This window comes from Chiloscyllium plagiosum, chromosome 23 (assembly GCF_004010195.1).
Source record: "Chiloscyllium plagiosum isolate BGI_BamShark_2017 chromosome 23, ASM401019v2, whole genome shotgun sequence".
Classification (NCBI taxonomy): domain Eukaryota; kingdom Metazoa; phylum Chordata; class Chondrichthyes; order Orectolobiformes; family Hemiscylliidae; genus Chiloscyllium; species Chiloscyllium plagiosum.
In genome coordinates, this window is record NC_057732.1 from 28,913,497 (window position 1) to 28,929,507 (window position 16,011).

Below are 16,011 nucleotides of genomic sequence, written 5' to 3' on the forward strand. Positions count from 1 at the left end.
AATGTAGGGTAAGGAAAGTAATTCGGAAAGATGATCAAAGATGAGAAATGAGGAATTATAAACCCAAGTTGATACTGTCATCCTTAACCCTAATCTGTGATTTTCTATTTGCCTAGAATGTTACCAAGGGACTGGAACAACCTATAGAGGAAGTGTATCTAAAACCAGGACTGGCATTCATTGTGCGCCGTGGGTAAATTACAGCCAGGCTATTGCAAGGTAAGATTCCAGTTTTGTTTTTGGGTGCTGGGAATTGGGATTGTTCTTGTTATAAACAGAACATCTTTGTCTTTTAAACTAGCATTTAGGCATGTCTGCAGCTTCCTTCCACCTTCTGCCTCTCCACGGCACTGGTATTTAACCGCAGGGCTCCAGCAATGCATGGTATAGATAGCTGTTAAAGTTTACAGTGCAACAGTGAACTGGATTTAGTCAGCCTGACAGGAGCTTTTGTCCACTGGACAGCTGGTAGGAAACTCACTGTCAGCTCTGTGGAGGAGCTTCTGGATCTGTGTCCTTCAACACTTGAATCGTTGTTGGGGTTACCCCAGGATTTGGGAACCCCTTGAATTTTTAAAATTTTTTGTTGGGATGTGGGCATCACTGGTTAGGCCAGCATTCATTGCTCAGAGGGCAGTTGCAATTCAACCACATTGTTGTGGGTCTGGAGTCCATGTAGACCAGACCAGGTAAGGCTAGCCGATCTCCTTCCCTGAAGGAGATTAGTGAACTTGATGGGTTTTGTCTGGCAATCAGCAATGGATTCATGATCATCAATAGATCCTTTAATTCCAGATTCTTTATTGAATTCAGATTTCACCGAGTGCTATAGTGGGATTTGAACCCAGGTCCCAGAATGTTAACTGAGTTTCAGGATTAACAATCCAGTGATAATACTACTAGGGTGTCGCCTCGCTGTAAGGAAATGGAATGGAAAACCCCTTAGCCAAGAACTGCCAGTCAGTCTATGGAAGACAGATCTCCATCACTTGTCAACAGAAGCAGTGACAGCTACTGGCAACGTACTCACCTGAGGCCCAGGATTACCAAGGGAATATTTAGAGCAATGGGAGGTTGGGGCAGAATGGAGAATCATAAAGTGGACTTTTCAGATCCATCACCCTCCCTGTTATCAAATCCCTCCAAGTACAGGATAGTTCCTGAAAAGAAAAATCTGAGTCAGAGTTCATATGGTTGAATGTATAACCTTAACGCTTAATCACTCTTTCTCCCACTCCCTCTCCTGCTTTCACACCCAATTCTGTTTTGTCAACAGGAAACTCTGGGCTGTAAGAATTAATTGACTTCTACCCTTAATTTTACAGACATTTTCTTACCCTTTTTAAAATACTTGTGCATTTGTGTGTGCATACACTTGGGATGAAAAGGGGATATCATTCTAATTCTCCATTTGTAATTGAATGTTGATCAGTCTCTTCACATCTTGTAAGAGTAAAGATATTGTTATGTTCTGATGCACTGAGTATATTGATTTTATTGAATGAGCCAAGTGACTTTTTATTTTGGATAGCTGTAACAAAGAGTAAGGTTGGCCTTTTTGTTGACAGTATAAATTTTTAACTTCATTGATGGGACTTGGGGTTCTGAAAAAGGCTCATTGGTCCCAAGACGCTTCGTTTTATCCACAGATGCTGCCAGACCTGCTGAGCTTTCCCAGCAATTTCTTGATTTTGTGTCGCTAATGTAGTTGTGCAACATGAGTATCAGGTGCATTCCTCCTATTGTGGTCATAACACAATTTAGAAAAGTCTGTTGTACTTGGAAATAATCACACTGATCCTACTGGACCTCTAATTTGAACTATACAAGACCAATCAGACTGCGTATACAATAGTTGCAAATTGTATTGGTTTTACCTTCTGTGGTGGTAAAGATTATCAATCAAATCAGCTACTCGTAGAAAGATGTTGAATGACAGGCCCTTCATACAGTTGAATACAGAATGCTGGCAGGTCCTCCACAATTACATTTGAAGAATAGACCAATTTTAGTGACTGTGTAGCTTATTTGCTTGCCTGCTCCCTCTTAAGTTACATAACATCAGCACAAATATGATTGACCAAAAGCACCATTAAAAATAGACCAGGCATTTACAATTTAATGTCTTACCAAGGAAGGTGTGTCAGTGATAATGTTAAAACATCCACATTGTTTTATCCTTTTCAGAACAGAGCAAAGTTTTTCATTCTTCAACTGCTGTCTTTTTCCTACGCGCAGAATCACCTTGGACACCAATACTGAAAGCCTGGCAGAGAACTACTGTCGCAATCCAGATGCAGACAAACATGGTCCCTGGTGTTACACTAGTGATCCCCTCACTCCATGGGACTATTGTGCAATTGAACCTTGTAAGTACCAGCAGACATGTAAACTGCAGCCTGTAAGACTCCACTCACTTCAAAAGCAAAGTAATTTTCATGTTGAACAAAAATCAGAAAATTAGTCAGAGAGTGCCATGTGCTTGTTCTGTGCTTTTGCCGCCTTGGTTTATTTCAATGGCCAGAAAATCGAAAATCTCATAATTGTTTGGAGAAATCCACGTTTTGTATTTTCACGCCAGAGAGTCTTTTGGGGCTGTTGGCTTCATTTCTGGAATGACACCATCACATATTTCAGAAAACTTATCACTAAATATTGTTATGTTAATAGCATAGACAGTGAGGCACTATTCTGTGGAATGATAAGATCCCATCACATTGAAGCAAACGTGTTCTCAGCCACATTAGCATGGATGTTGCAAACTTTGGTTTCAACTGTACGTTTATTGTAGATTCTAACAGATTCATAAAGCTCTGAGGAAAAACAAAATTGGGAAACTGAGAAAGATGACAAGTTAACTTATCCATTGACTCTGCATTTCACCAAGTTACCAAGTTAATAGTGTATTGTAGATTTTTGATGCTTGAGGTTTTTTTTAATATTATTCAGAACATGGTGAGTAACCTAATAATGCTTTCATTAAAAACTAGTATGAAATACTTAATTTTCCTTGAAAATTCAACTCTTAAACTTGATGCAGAAAATAATATTTAAGGTCTCATCAATCTTTGAATGGTAACTGGCAGGTTCATTAGTAATATTTCTATGACCTCTAGCATCTGTGTTCATGTAACTTGTGGATATCTGTGTAAACAGTAGATTCTTGTGCTTCCTTAAGAAAATATGCTATTCCTGCAGCTGTGAATGTCAAAGACTGATTGATTGATTGAACTATTGGTAATAAGTATATTCTGAATAATTTTTCAGCTGAACTTTTCAGTATCCTGCTGTTTTTCTGCATGTAGCAGTTCCTTTTGCATATGACATAATCAGAGTTATACATTATGACTTGGGATATGAGTGCATGTGCAGATTTGATACTGGCAGCATCGCTGCACATGTGCAAGAACTGAACAGAACTACACGTGTACAAAGAATCTGCATTAGAGCACTTGCACAGATCTGCTTTTATGTGTATGTAGGGCTGTAGAATCCTGTTAGGAGAAAGTGAGGACTGCAGATGCTGGAGATCAGAGTCGCAAGTGAGGTACTGGAAAAGCGCAGCCGGTCAGGTAGCATCTGAAGAGCAGGGGAATTGATGTTTCAAGTATAAGCTATTTATAATATGAAGAGCTTATACTTGAAATGTCGATGTGCTCCTCGGATGCTGCCTGATCGGCTGTGCTTTTCCAGCACACACTCTCGACTCAAGAATTCTGTGCAAGTCCGTTTTCGGGGTTTCTGCGTGTGAACATTTGCAAGTGGCGCCAGGTATGTCCAGACACTGTTTTCACTAAAACATGACATAACATAATGGTTTTTATTAAACAATCCAATCCATTTGCTAAACAAATTTTATGTTGGATCCTCTTTTTGTTTTGAAACTTGCAGCTTGTCTGAATTTTAGTTGACACCAAATTGAACTTTAAGATTGTTATGAAAAAATATGACTGCAAATCCAATGCATCATGCAAGCGGGCTCAAATTCCATTGTTGTTGATGTTTGTTGTGATTATTTTGGCAGCACTAAAATTGGAATGATACTGGGAAGATTAGCCTGCACAGATTTTGCTTTGGATTTGAATTAAATATATATTTGTATTGCATTTCAATCCATGTGTCAAGAGTAACTTGCCTTGTAGTAACTTAATGATGTTTCTATTTAGGTGACAAAACAACATCATCTGAATCAGCCTCAGCAGGTATGCTCTTAAATTGTCACTTTTTGTTTTCATGTTTCAATGGGATTATTTCTTGGTGAGAAGCTCTCACCTGGAGAAAGCTTGTTAATTCATGTTGGTGGCTAAACCTATAGGTTGAATGCAATCTTCATCTTTTTTGTTTTGCTGCCTGGAAGGTTAGAATGTTACTGTAGTACATTTCCCATCTTTAAATATTCTCTGTTTACTCAAGTACTGACATATACATACAGATAGGGTGGGAAGGGCAGGGCTACATGGTTGAAACACTACTGTTAGAATATACATCAATCTTTTGATTTCTGGGTTATTCAAATTTTGAGTGTTCCTTTAATATTTTAAAAGGGCTAACACCTTTATGGTTTAGCTTTCTGTAAAGGTCTGATTTTAATGACATAGACACTTCTTTTATTTTTTGTTTCCTACCCAGTCCAATTCCCAGGCACTCGACAATGTTCCAGTAGAATACAAACAAGAATAGTGAATGGATTTCGAGCAACTGCCAAAACCTCCAGCTGGATGGTTAGCCTGCGACACAGGTAGAGCTCAATGAATTTGTGAATGAACCTTTTTCAAGTTAATCTGCAACTTCAACTTTTAAAATGATAATCCCAGAATCTATCAATTTGACAAAAACAAAGAGATTACATTACATTACATTACAGTGTAGAAACAGGCCCTTCAGCCCAACAAGTCCACACTGCCCCGCCGAAGCGCAACCCAGCTATGCCCCTACATTTACCCCTTACCTAACACTACGGGCAATTTAGCATGGCCAATTCACCTGACCTGCACATCTTTGTGACTGTGGGAGGAAACCGGAGCACCCGGAGGAAACCCACGTAGACACTGGGAGAACGTGCAAACTCCACACAGTCAGTCGCCTGAGGCAGGAATTGAACCCGGGTCTCGGGCGCTGTGAGGCAGCAGTGCTAACCACTGTGCCACCGTGCAATATTTGCAATTTCTTTGTAAAAGAGAGATCAATACGTGGACCACTGATATCCAGAGACACTGAACTAGACATATTAAACCCCCTCCCCTATTCTAATCAGTGTTACCAACTTTTGATCCATTGGCATTGTTGATTTGAGATTGGTGACCATGTATAAGCTGCCTGATACTTTGCTCAAGTAGCCGTGGCTCAGTGGTTAGCATTGCTGCCTCACTGCGCCAGGGACCCGGGTTCGATTCTAGTCTCGGGTGACTGTCTTTGTGCAGTTTGTACTTTTTTCCCCCCCTTGTCTGCATGGGTTTCCTCCCACGATTCAAAGGTGTGCAGATTAGGTGGATTTGGCCATGCTAAACTGCCCGTAGTATCCAAGGATATGTAGCTTAGACGGATTGGCCATGGGAAATGAAAGGTTACAGGGATACAGTAGGGAGTTAGGTCTGGGTGGGATGCTCCTCAGGCAGTCGATGTGGACTCAATGGGCTGAATGGCCTGCTTCCACATTGTAGGGATTCTAGCCACATTTATCATATTTGTACTTTTGTTTACCTTTTTTTCTATTCTCTCAGTCATACCCTGAGGTTAGTTGTAGTGTCCACACTGTCACTTTAAACTGGTGCTTTCCTAATCTGTATGCTGTGTAGCAGATTATACATTATTAAAGCAGCATTGTCTTCCCTCTAAACTGGATTTTATAATTCAGGAAAATCGATCCAAAAGTTTGAGTAATTGCTTTTGACAAAAATAAAATTTGAACTCCTCAGCATTGGAAATAGGACTGTATTTATTATAATCAGTGTCTGTTTTCAATTAGTCAAAATTTAAAATGGCTGTGAATAAGCTGATGTAAAGTGAGTTTACTAAATTGAGAATTAGAATTATTTGAAGTATGAGCAGTAGATGTATTCATACTTTGAGAATTTATTGCTTTTGAACTTTTGATGCCCTTTCCCAAGTGTTCAGCTCACCCGTCCTGTAATCTCCTATATTTACCTGGTTCTGAGTGTCTCAGAGGTTTAAAGAAATGACTAAATTACTGAATCTTTACCCAGATGTGATTTTTGAACAAATATAACAATTTGGTACAATTCCAGTACTTTGTTTCAACACAACCACTTTCTGGTTGATGGAAACCAATTTTAGATGTGGGTTTTGTTCTAATTATTCTGACTGTGGTATTAAAACCAAATGATGCGGGACTTCCTTCCAAAGATCTCTGATTATGGAGCAGTCCAGCATATTGTATATTGAGAAGTCAGCCCTAGAAAATGTTACCCATTTTCTGGATAGTTGGAACTTGCTGGGGTCTTTATATGCTGTGGGGTTGCAGCTACACACCTCCCACTAAATCTTTCTGACATTTAAACTTGTAAACCAAGGTGCTGAAGGAGTGGAGCTCAGGTGAGGGACACAGATAACTGATGACCTAAAGGAATCAAAGGTTGTTCGTTTTATGACTTTTTTTTTTGCTAAGCCAAGAGGATAGTTGACCATAATTCCCATTTTGAGGGCGGAGTGATGTATGATAGTAGTAACGTGCAGCTCTCACTTGATCCACAAGTCTCTGGTCTTGCTCACTGTGGTTTGAAGCTGAATTCTGCCTTAATAATGGTGCTTCAAAGCTGCAATCTAAGATGCCAAATCAGAAGTATTGTTTCATCAATATATTTACCAGACTTTGTTGTGAACAATACCACTTCACTGGGGTGTTTTGTGAGAAAGTGAGCCCTCCTATACCTGAAGTTTTCACATTTAAAAACTTTCTAAATGTATGCAGAATTCCTTAATTTACCTGTCTTTCAGACCCAGATTAACAAAGTACAGACTGGGTGTCTGTGCTTTGACTATTTGTAATAAACTACAGACAACCAATTAGGAATTGTTGTCATATCACTCTAATCCACTCATAAACTTCCCCTATACACATGCATAAAAACAGACACACAAAAAAATTGTTATGATTGAAGAGAAAGACTGGGAAGGTGGTTCCCTGGTCCTTGTCCAGGGTTTACTCAGATCATTCTTGTGCTGATCAGAACACTGCTTTTTGATCTTCCTTCAACAGTTACTTTCTTCAGTTTGCAGGGGCTACAGGTGACTGCTTCCCACTTTGTATTGTTCTTTGATGTTATCAATTAAAAATCACAGCTTGCAGAAACTGAAAAAGGGGAAAGAAAAATTGGTTATCTTCAGGCTTGAGATTCTTCCTTCTTGCAGAGAAAAAGGTCAGCCCTTGTTTTCATAGAGACCTGATTTGCTTCACCAAAATATTGACATCTACCAAGTTGGCTTCCAGGAGCTGAATAATCTCCAGTTAGAGATGATACTAGGCTTTTGACATTGATAACTGGTCACTAGGCCCCAGCCAAGCAGCTACTTGTTACCAGCCAATGCTCCATTTGTACTCCCATTCCTTGCCTCCATTACTTGGCTCCGTTATAAACTTGGCTTCCATTACTGCTTGAACGAGCAGCTTTGTGCAATGAGTATCAAGTCACTTACTTATAAGAAGTACAACAAAACCTTCAAGATTCATGGCATTTAAAATCGTTCTTTTCACAATTTAAAAATGCAGAAAAAGGGAAAACAAAAGACAATCTTTACACAATTAAGACTGTGTACATGGAAATCTCCATTTTTGCATCCCCTGACATTCATATTACTCAAAACATTGAATATCTCTTAAATATCTTTGATAATCTGTCAATAACTGAAATGAGCATACCTCTGTTACCATTTACTAATTAATCCTTTCTCTCTTTCTCAGGGATATACATTTCTGTGGAGGATCATTAATTGAACAGAATTGGGTTCTCACAGCCAAGCATTGTTTTTCTACATGGTACTTAGGATTTTTATTTCATTCAGTAATACAGATGTTTGGGTGTCTTGTGATGGTTGTATGTAGCAGAATGTTAGGACAGTATCAAGTACTGTTAGACCCTTTCTTAATCTTTCCCTAACCATGACTGATGACACAATCAATTATGATTGATCTAAATGATTTGAGGCTAGTTACTAATAGGTTTCAGTGATCTGTCATCATTTTATAATTGGCTCTTTAAAGATGTTTTGCAGTGACTGATGTTATTGTCTCTATCTCCTGTTTGGCTCCTTTTAAGTTGCAATTATCTGTGGGTCCTTCTTGTTCCTTTTATAGTTTATTTAATGACTCTTTGACTTTTATGACTCTTTGCTTAGATAAGAGGATGGTTAATTGTAAATTTTCTCCCTTGACGAAAGGGAGAGATGTATGATCGTTGGATCTCCGTTCTAATGAAGTTCTAGTCAAACTCAAAACATTTAATTTTGCTTCTTTCTACACAGATGCTACCGGACCTCCTGAATTTCTCCAGCATTCTGTTCATTTCAGACTTCCAGCATCTACAGTATTTTGCCTTTATTTAAATATTCATATACATTGTTCATACAAACGTAGTCCTAAACATTAAAATTCTAAAGATTGTACAATTACAAACTTAAACACACATTTGTAACAAAGATAATCTAATACAAAAATTAAATTTTTAGTTAAAATTATGTTGGTTCACATCTTCAAATTTAAAAAGCCCAGTGCAGATCACATCTCCGTCTCTCTCCAGAGTTCCCTAATGAGGAATTAATGAGTTGGGAGGATGTTAACTCCTCTTACTCAACCTTAAAGTTTCTGTTTTCTCAATTGTGAAATGGACATAAGCTAAACAGAGGCACCTCAGCATATAAAATCTAGTTTTATGACATTAGTGTATTAGTCACTTTCTTTCCAATTCAATGGTGCATTTCTGTAAATTGAAGCTGAATCACGTGATTGTAACAGATGTAAATTTTACTGTTAAATGGAATAACACAATAGACTAATAATTGAAAATGTGTTGTGTGATTAATACCAAAACTAATCATGGAATGTGAACTTTCATCCTAATACTAAACACTGCATTTGAGTATAAAATGAACAAAACTATGTAAATGATGAACTCAGCTATTGTGGAAAACACAAAAATAATTTCAGCCTTTTGCTTTTTTTTAAACACTTCTTTTTTTGATTTATTATTTATAAAATAGTGGAATTGGCAAAGGGAACATTGTTTGGTAGAAATCCAATCAGTAATAGAGTATGAAATAAGAAAAACCTGCATATATTTAGATTAGATTCCCTACATTGTGGAAACAGGCCCTTTGGCCCAACAAGTCCACACCAACCCTCCGAAGAGAAACCCACCTAGACCTGTCTCCCTCTGACTAATGCACCTAACACTATGGCAATTTAACATGGCCAATTCACCTGACCTGTACATCTTTAGATTGTGGGAGGAAACCGGAGCACTCTGAGGAAACCCACGCAGTCACTGGGAGAATGTGCAAACTCCATAGAGTTGATCAAGGCTGGAATTGAACCTGGGACCCTGTTGTGAGGCACCAGTGCTAACCACTGAGCCACCGTGCTGCCCAACTCAGCTCCGTTTTATATTAAATTGATCTTATTTGGAATTTTACTTGGAATATCGCAGCAACTGGACTACCACTTTGTAAATGCTTCCAAAAATACATTTAATTTGGGAAATGATTGCTGCTTTTTGCTATTTACTAGTTTTAGCAAATTTTATTTAGACTGGTAACCAGTGATATCATTCTCTGCATGCAGCTTGCTGTGATATTAAGTTGAAGACAGGGAACTTGTATAGGTTGGAAGAGTCTAACTGGTACCTGTGGTTTTTCCTTTGTTTTAGTAAGCCAGATTTAAGAGGATATGAAGCTGTGATGGGAATTCTTAAAGATGATAAAAGTGAGGAAGCTCATAAGCAAGTAAGAGAGATATCACAGCTTGTCTGTGGCCCAGATGGATCCAATCTAGTGATGTTGAAATTGTCCAGGTGCGTCACTTAACCACATGACTGTAGTATGTCAAAGTCAAGAATTGGCTTCTTGGCCAAAACCTATTATTTGATGTTGCACCATATTTTCTATTATAGTTTGAAAAATGTTTGACACCTGAATGCTGTGTAGACAAATGTTGTCTCTGAATCCAGATGCTGAATACTTGTACCCATTTATTCATCTTCTCCTAGCTTTTATTTAAATGTTTGAGCATTAATTACCACCGCCATTTCCAAAATTCCTTTTATACAGAGATTTGACGGAGCTTGGGAATGGTTGAGCTATAGGCCACACAAATTTTTTTTATTAGAAAATCAGACAAATATTTGAAGCAGCCCACATTCACAGGCCATGGGGAGGAAGTAATGGACATTATCTTTTTACTGGCATAATGTATGTCTTAGAACTTGCCAGGAGTAACCTGTACTCTCAAAGCAGCACCAATCCAACCTGGCCAACTTCCAACTTTTTTATCAGCCTATTCTTCTTCATCAGTATAATAATAGAGGTGTCATTATCACTGCTGTAAAGCAGCACTTGCTTAGCAATAAGCTGCTCACTAATGCTCAGTTTCGATTATGCCAAGGCTACTCGGCTCCCTGAGCTCATTACAACTTTGGACATTCTGCAGGAGTTCCTCAGTGTAGTGTCCTAGGCCCGACTATCTTTAGTTACTTCGCCAAATGCTGTCCCTCCGTCATAAGGTCAGAAACGGGGATGTCACTGATGACTGTACAATGTTCAGCACCATTTATGACTCCCCAGATACTGAGCTGTCTATGCTGAAATGCAGCAAGATCTGGAGAGTATCCATGTCACTGGTCAGCCCAAACAAGTAATATTTGATCCACCCAAGTGCAAGGCAATGGCCATCTCCATCAAGAGAAACTTTAAACACTGCCCCTCAATGTTCAGTGGTGTTATGATTACTGACTCCCCAACTATCAACATCCTGGGGATTACCTTTGATTAGGAATTCAGTGGGACTGTCCATATAAATACAGTAGCTACAAGAGCAAGTCAGAGGCTGGGAGTCCTGCAGCGAGTAACTTGACACCGGATTTCCCCAAAGCCTGTTCATCATCGACAAGGCAGAAATCAGAAGAGTGATGGAATAATCCATGCTTGGCTGTCTGACTACAGCTCCAACAATGCTCAAGAAACTTTGACACCAACCAGGAAAAAGACAACTTGTTTGGCACCGCACCCTCAAACACTCAATCCCTCAACTACTGATGCTTAGTAGCAGCAGTGTCTACAATCTACAAGTTGCATTGTAGACATTTTAACAAGGCTCCTTGGAAAGCACCTTCCAAACCCATAACCATTGTGATCTAGAAGAACAAAGATTGCAGATTCACAAAGTCCATCACTGACAAGTTCCCCTCCAAGCCACTCATCATCCAGACTTGGGAGTATAGCTCCATTCTGGAATTCCCTCCTGAGCAACATTTGTGAGTCTACCCACACCAAATGGATTTGCTGTTGTTCAATAAGCCACTCACTATCACCTTCTCAAGGGCAACTAGAAATCAGGAATTAATTAGGCCCATTCAAAGATGCCCATGTCCTATGAATGAATTGTAAAAAAAAAATGATAGCCACTGAATCAAATCTATGTGGAGGGATTTGCCTGACTGCTTCAATTTTCAGAGGTCCTCTGATTTAGGCAAGGCCCTCATTTTTATGTATAAATCAGGTTGCACATTACCCAGCGAACTTTGTTTATTTTTGGTCCGTATTGACATTCTCAGTTCCTTAACTTGCCACAAATCATTTGTGCATCAGGAGTTGGCTGTTTCTGCTGCTCAGGAAAAATTGGAAGTGCCTATTGCCAACATTTGTGAGAGCAAGTGCACGTGTGACTTGAGCCTTCAATACTTCCAGTATTTGATCTCATTGCTTTAATTGTGCAGAAATGTCCTCTGTCACTAAAAGCTGATGCCCCCTTTCATTCTCAGTACTTCCAATCATCAGGTTTAAGATACCATAATTTCCAGAAATTATGGAAAATATTTCTGTAGAATTACATGTCTCTCAAAATCCGATAACGATCTGGCCCTTCCATATTGCACTGAATCTCTGAATGATGTTAGGTCAATGAACATACAGACAAATAAGTAACTAGAAGCAGGAATGAGCCACATAGCCCCTTGATCTGGCTTTGCTGTTCAGTCGGATTGTAGGTGATCTGGTTGTGGCCTTGACACCACATTCCCAACCACGCCCTGATACCCTTTTTTAATTTTCTGTTGCTGCTTCTGAGTAGAGCAAAGTCAGTTTGATTGTGTGGCACAGTGTCTATGAGAAACCTGATCCTCATTGGAAAATGTCCACCCTGGCAGATTGTCATTTCAGCAACATGACAATTCTTAGAATGTTGAAAGTGCTGCTTTCCATTGGCAGAAAATAACAAAATGGATACTTAAATAAAAAACAAAATCACAGATAATCAGTCGACATTTTAGAATTGGAAATTTGTACAGAATACCTCCATGCTTAATATTGGTTTGGATATTAAACACTTCTTGTATAGAATTGAATCATGCTCAACATTGGCTGCCAGTTTTCTGCATTTAATCTCTCCCTTTTTTTTACCAGACCAGTAAAATCGACCAGTTATGTTCACTGGATCAAACTGCCTCAGCCTGGATGTGAAATAAGTGAAGGCACCTTATGTAACATATCTGGATGGGGAGAAACCAAAGGTAAACAAACATTTGGGATGGAATGAGTGTATCTAGATACTTCCCAGCCTGGGTGATGCAACTGATTTGTTGAACCAGGGGCAGTACATTGGCTCAGTGGTTAGCACTGTTGCCTCATAGCATGAGAGGCCCGGAGTTCGATTCCAGCCTTGCATGACTGCTCCGCACAGACCTTTTCCCCATGTCTATGTGGGTTTTCTCCTACACTCCAAAGATGTGCAGGCTAGTTAGAAGTTAGAATAGCCATGGGAAATGCAGTGTTATGAGGTAGAGGGTGGGTATGGGTGGGATGCACTTCTTCAGAGGATCAGTATGGATTCAAAAGGCAAAATGGCCTGTTTCCACACTGTAGAAATTCTATGAATTAAATTTGTCACTGATGTAAAAGCAGAGCCCTACGTTTGAGGGGTCACTTGACTGTCTCATCTGGCATATTCTCTTCAGATTAATTTCTGCTGTTTTCACTTTTCTATTGGATTCCAGTAAAATTTGAGCAAACTTTGTTTGTTTTGTCTCCTGCAGATGGGTCATTAACTCCTTTTTAGTCCATTACCTGTGTATTCAATTGTTTTGGTAACTTGAGTTTTGATGGAATATGGGGAGAAATTATTTAAAGTTCTGTGGCGAAAACTGGATTGTATTTTTTTTTAAATGCCAGTTGAAAAGATAATGGACTTTTTTTTTAAAGACACTTGTTGGAAATCGCATGTCTTGAGCTAATTAGTTACATTCACTTCTCACAAATCACCCCTGGCCTGGGTATTACAGTTGTTCTATTTAAGTTTACATTTTTGCAGGCAGTAGAATTTATTTTAGTTTTCGGACTGGGAAAGGCTGCTGCTGAGCAACGGGCTATGTAGATCACTTCTCTATTTTTCTGAAGTGTACTTGTGAATTCAGTGATTCACTGGATTGTCCACTTGAAAATGTGACTGGATGATTTCTCAACTCTGCATTTTTTGGCATCTGCCATGACCTTAGTTATAACTGCACATGACTAGTGACTTGTCCACAAGTGCCAGAATGCCAGATCAACAGTTGTCAGAACGTTACACACCTTGTTGTTTTGTTTCCTTCAAGAATTACCCATTATTGGCCAAATGTGGTGTTTTTTAATAATGCTACCGATGTGAATCTTTGCAGGGAGAAATCCATTCTTCCCCTGCTGTGGCCTGCTGTAGATGTTTTTGTATAAAGCATTTAGAGGGCTAAATGTGTATGTTTTCAACAGATTGTGTTATCCAATTCCAGATCTTCATTGAATAAGTTTTTTTTTCTGTTTTACAATAAAACAAAATGTGTTGTCTGTTGATACCTTTTTAGACATTTTTATTCCAAGTGTAAAATAGAGTATACAATTGCTATATGCAGACTGGGTAAAATAATTACATTTCTGTTGAGTTTTGGAGTAGTGGGACTAGGGAAAGTGTGTGTGCAATCTTCTCATCCTGATTGAAACACACATCAATAAATCCAAATATTTTTCAATAGTCTTTCGTTCCTTAAACAATTACTTTTGACTCCAAGAATGGGGACAAAAGAGTTCAAAACAGTTTAAATAAAGGTGAAATTTGAAGTCTAATGTGGCATATTGTCATCTTCAGTGCCTGAATGGTTCTGGTTGGATACACTACATATTCTTCATTTACTTGCCAATATTTTTCATTGCATTTACATCAGTTTGCATAAAAATCAGGCAAGTTCTATAGAGGATGTGGAAGCTGCCCTGACAGGTTAGCACTCATCGAGTGAAGGTACAATATATGCCACAATGTTCCAGCTCATCACTGGAGGATGGCAGAATGAGAGTATGTTGCATGTTTCTGTGGAATACAGGACTACAGTCGAGGAATAATTGGTCGAACCAGCACAGAAGGTCATGGAATTTATGCAAAATCATATGCATTCTTGATTCCAATGAATTTTTGTATTCAAGACCTTATTAAAAAAAAACTGCCCATAACTTGAGATGAAACTTCTCCCATTTATGTTGGCTCTGGAAGATTCTCTAGACTGTGTGCGTTATTTTTAGACCCAATAACCAAAGGCATGCTTTAAAACTTAGATTAAGCATATTTAATTTAATATCTAACCGTTACTTGAGTATCTTTAACCTTTTTGTTTATTCCTGTTTCTTGTTTAGACACAGGTTATGAAGGTGAGCTAAAGGTGGCCCAGATCCCGATAATTGGAAATAAGAAATGCAACGAATACCATCAAGGAAAAATCCAAATTAATGAATCTGAAATCTGTGCAGGAGATGAAAAGGGAACTGTTGGCACATGTGAGGTAGGTTTTAAAAAGATTAAAATTATAAAGAATTTGAAGACAAGTATATACTTTTTTTTAAATTGGCAAACTGCATTGTATTGAAGAAATGAAAGCACCGAATAGATTCTGGTTTGGTGTACCTGGTCAGTGTTAACCTGATACGCCTGAAGGAAAAGCTCATCCTGAAGCTTTTAACTGGCAGTATAAATCCTATAATCACTACAGCTGGGCACAAATATTATGGTTTACTGGTAAATGTGTAATTTAATGTCATTAACATCTATTATCAGAGTTAGTGGTGAGTGTACACATCAATTACTGTTTGAAAAAAAATTTTCTGCAGGTTTACCTTCTGTCACCCACACTGTGAAATTCTGTGGATGAAAAGCTAATGTGTATGATGCAGGAAGACACGTGACTGTGCTTGACAATGTAACAGCTGGAACCTCCGGTTTGCAAGCAAAACTACACTTATAGAGTCATAGAGATGTACAGCATGGAAACAGACCCTTCGGTCCAACTCGTCCATGCCGACCAGATATCCCAACCCAATCTAATTCCACCTGCCAGCACCTGGCCCAAATCCCTCCAAACCCTTCCTATACATATACCCAGGAGAAAGTGAGGTCTGCAGATGCTGGAGATCAGAGATGGAAATGTGTTGCTGGAAAAGCGCAGCAGGTCAGGCAGCATCTAGGGAACAGGAGAATCGACGTTTCGGGCATTCTTCAGGAATGAGGAAAGTTGGTCCAGCAGGCTAAGATAAAAGATAGGGAGGAGGGACTTGGGGGAGGGGCGTCGGAAATGTGATAGGTGGAAAGAGGACAAGGTGAGGGTGATAGGTCAGACTGGGGTGGGGGCGGAGAGGTCGGGAAGAAGATTGCAGGTTAGGAAGGCGGTGCTGAATTTGATGGATTTGACTGAGACAGGCTGGGGAGAGGGGAAATGAGGAAACTGGTGAAATCCGAAGCCTCCAGCAACAGACGTCCCTCCGGATCCTCCGCTC

General features: G+C 39.2%; 1 protein-coding gene across 4 annotated transcripts in view; it reads left to right on the top strand.

Moving 5' to 3' along the window:
* Window positions 1-16,011, top strand: part of LOC122561718 (hepatocyte growth factor) — a 71,824-nt gene that overhangs the window by 49,129 nt on the left and 6,684 nt on the right. For all 4 annotated transcript variants that reach the window (XM_043713772.1, XM_043713771.1, XM_043713774.1 and 1 more), the window contains exons 10-17: window positions 117-219; window positions 2,239-2,369; window positions 4,167-4,202; window positions 4,630-4,738; window positions 7,919-7,993; window positions 9,879-10,022; window positions 12,628-12,734; window positions 14,878-15,023. In XM_043713772.1, coding sequence (XP_043569707.1) covers window positions 117-219; window positions 2,239-2,369; window positions 4,167-4,202; window positions 4,630-4,738; window positions 7,919-7,993; window positions 9,879-10,022; window positions 12,628-12,734; window positions 14,878-15,023 — 851 coding nt within the window. The remainder of the gene's footprint in view (window positions 1-116; window positions 220-2,238; window positions 2,370-4,166; window positions 4,203-4,629; window positions 4,739-7,918; window positions 7,994-9,878; window positions 10,023-12,627; window positions 12,735-14,877; window positions 15,024-16,011) is intronic.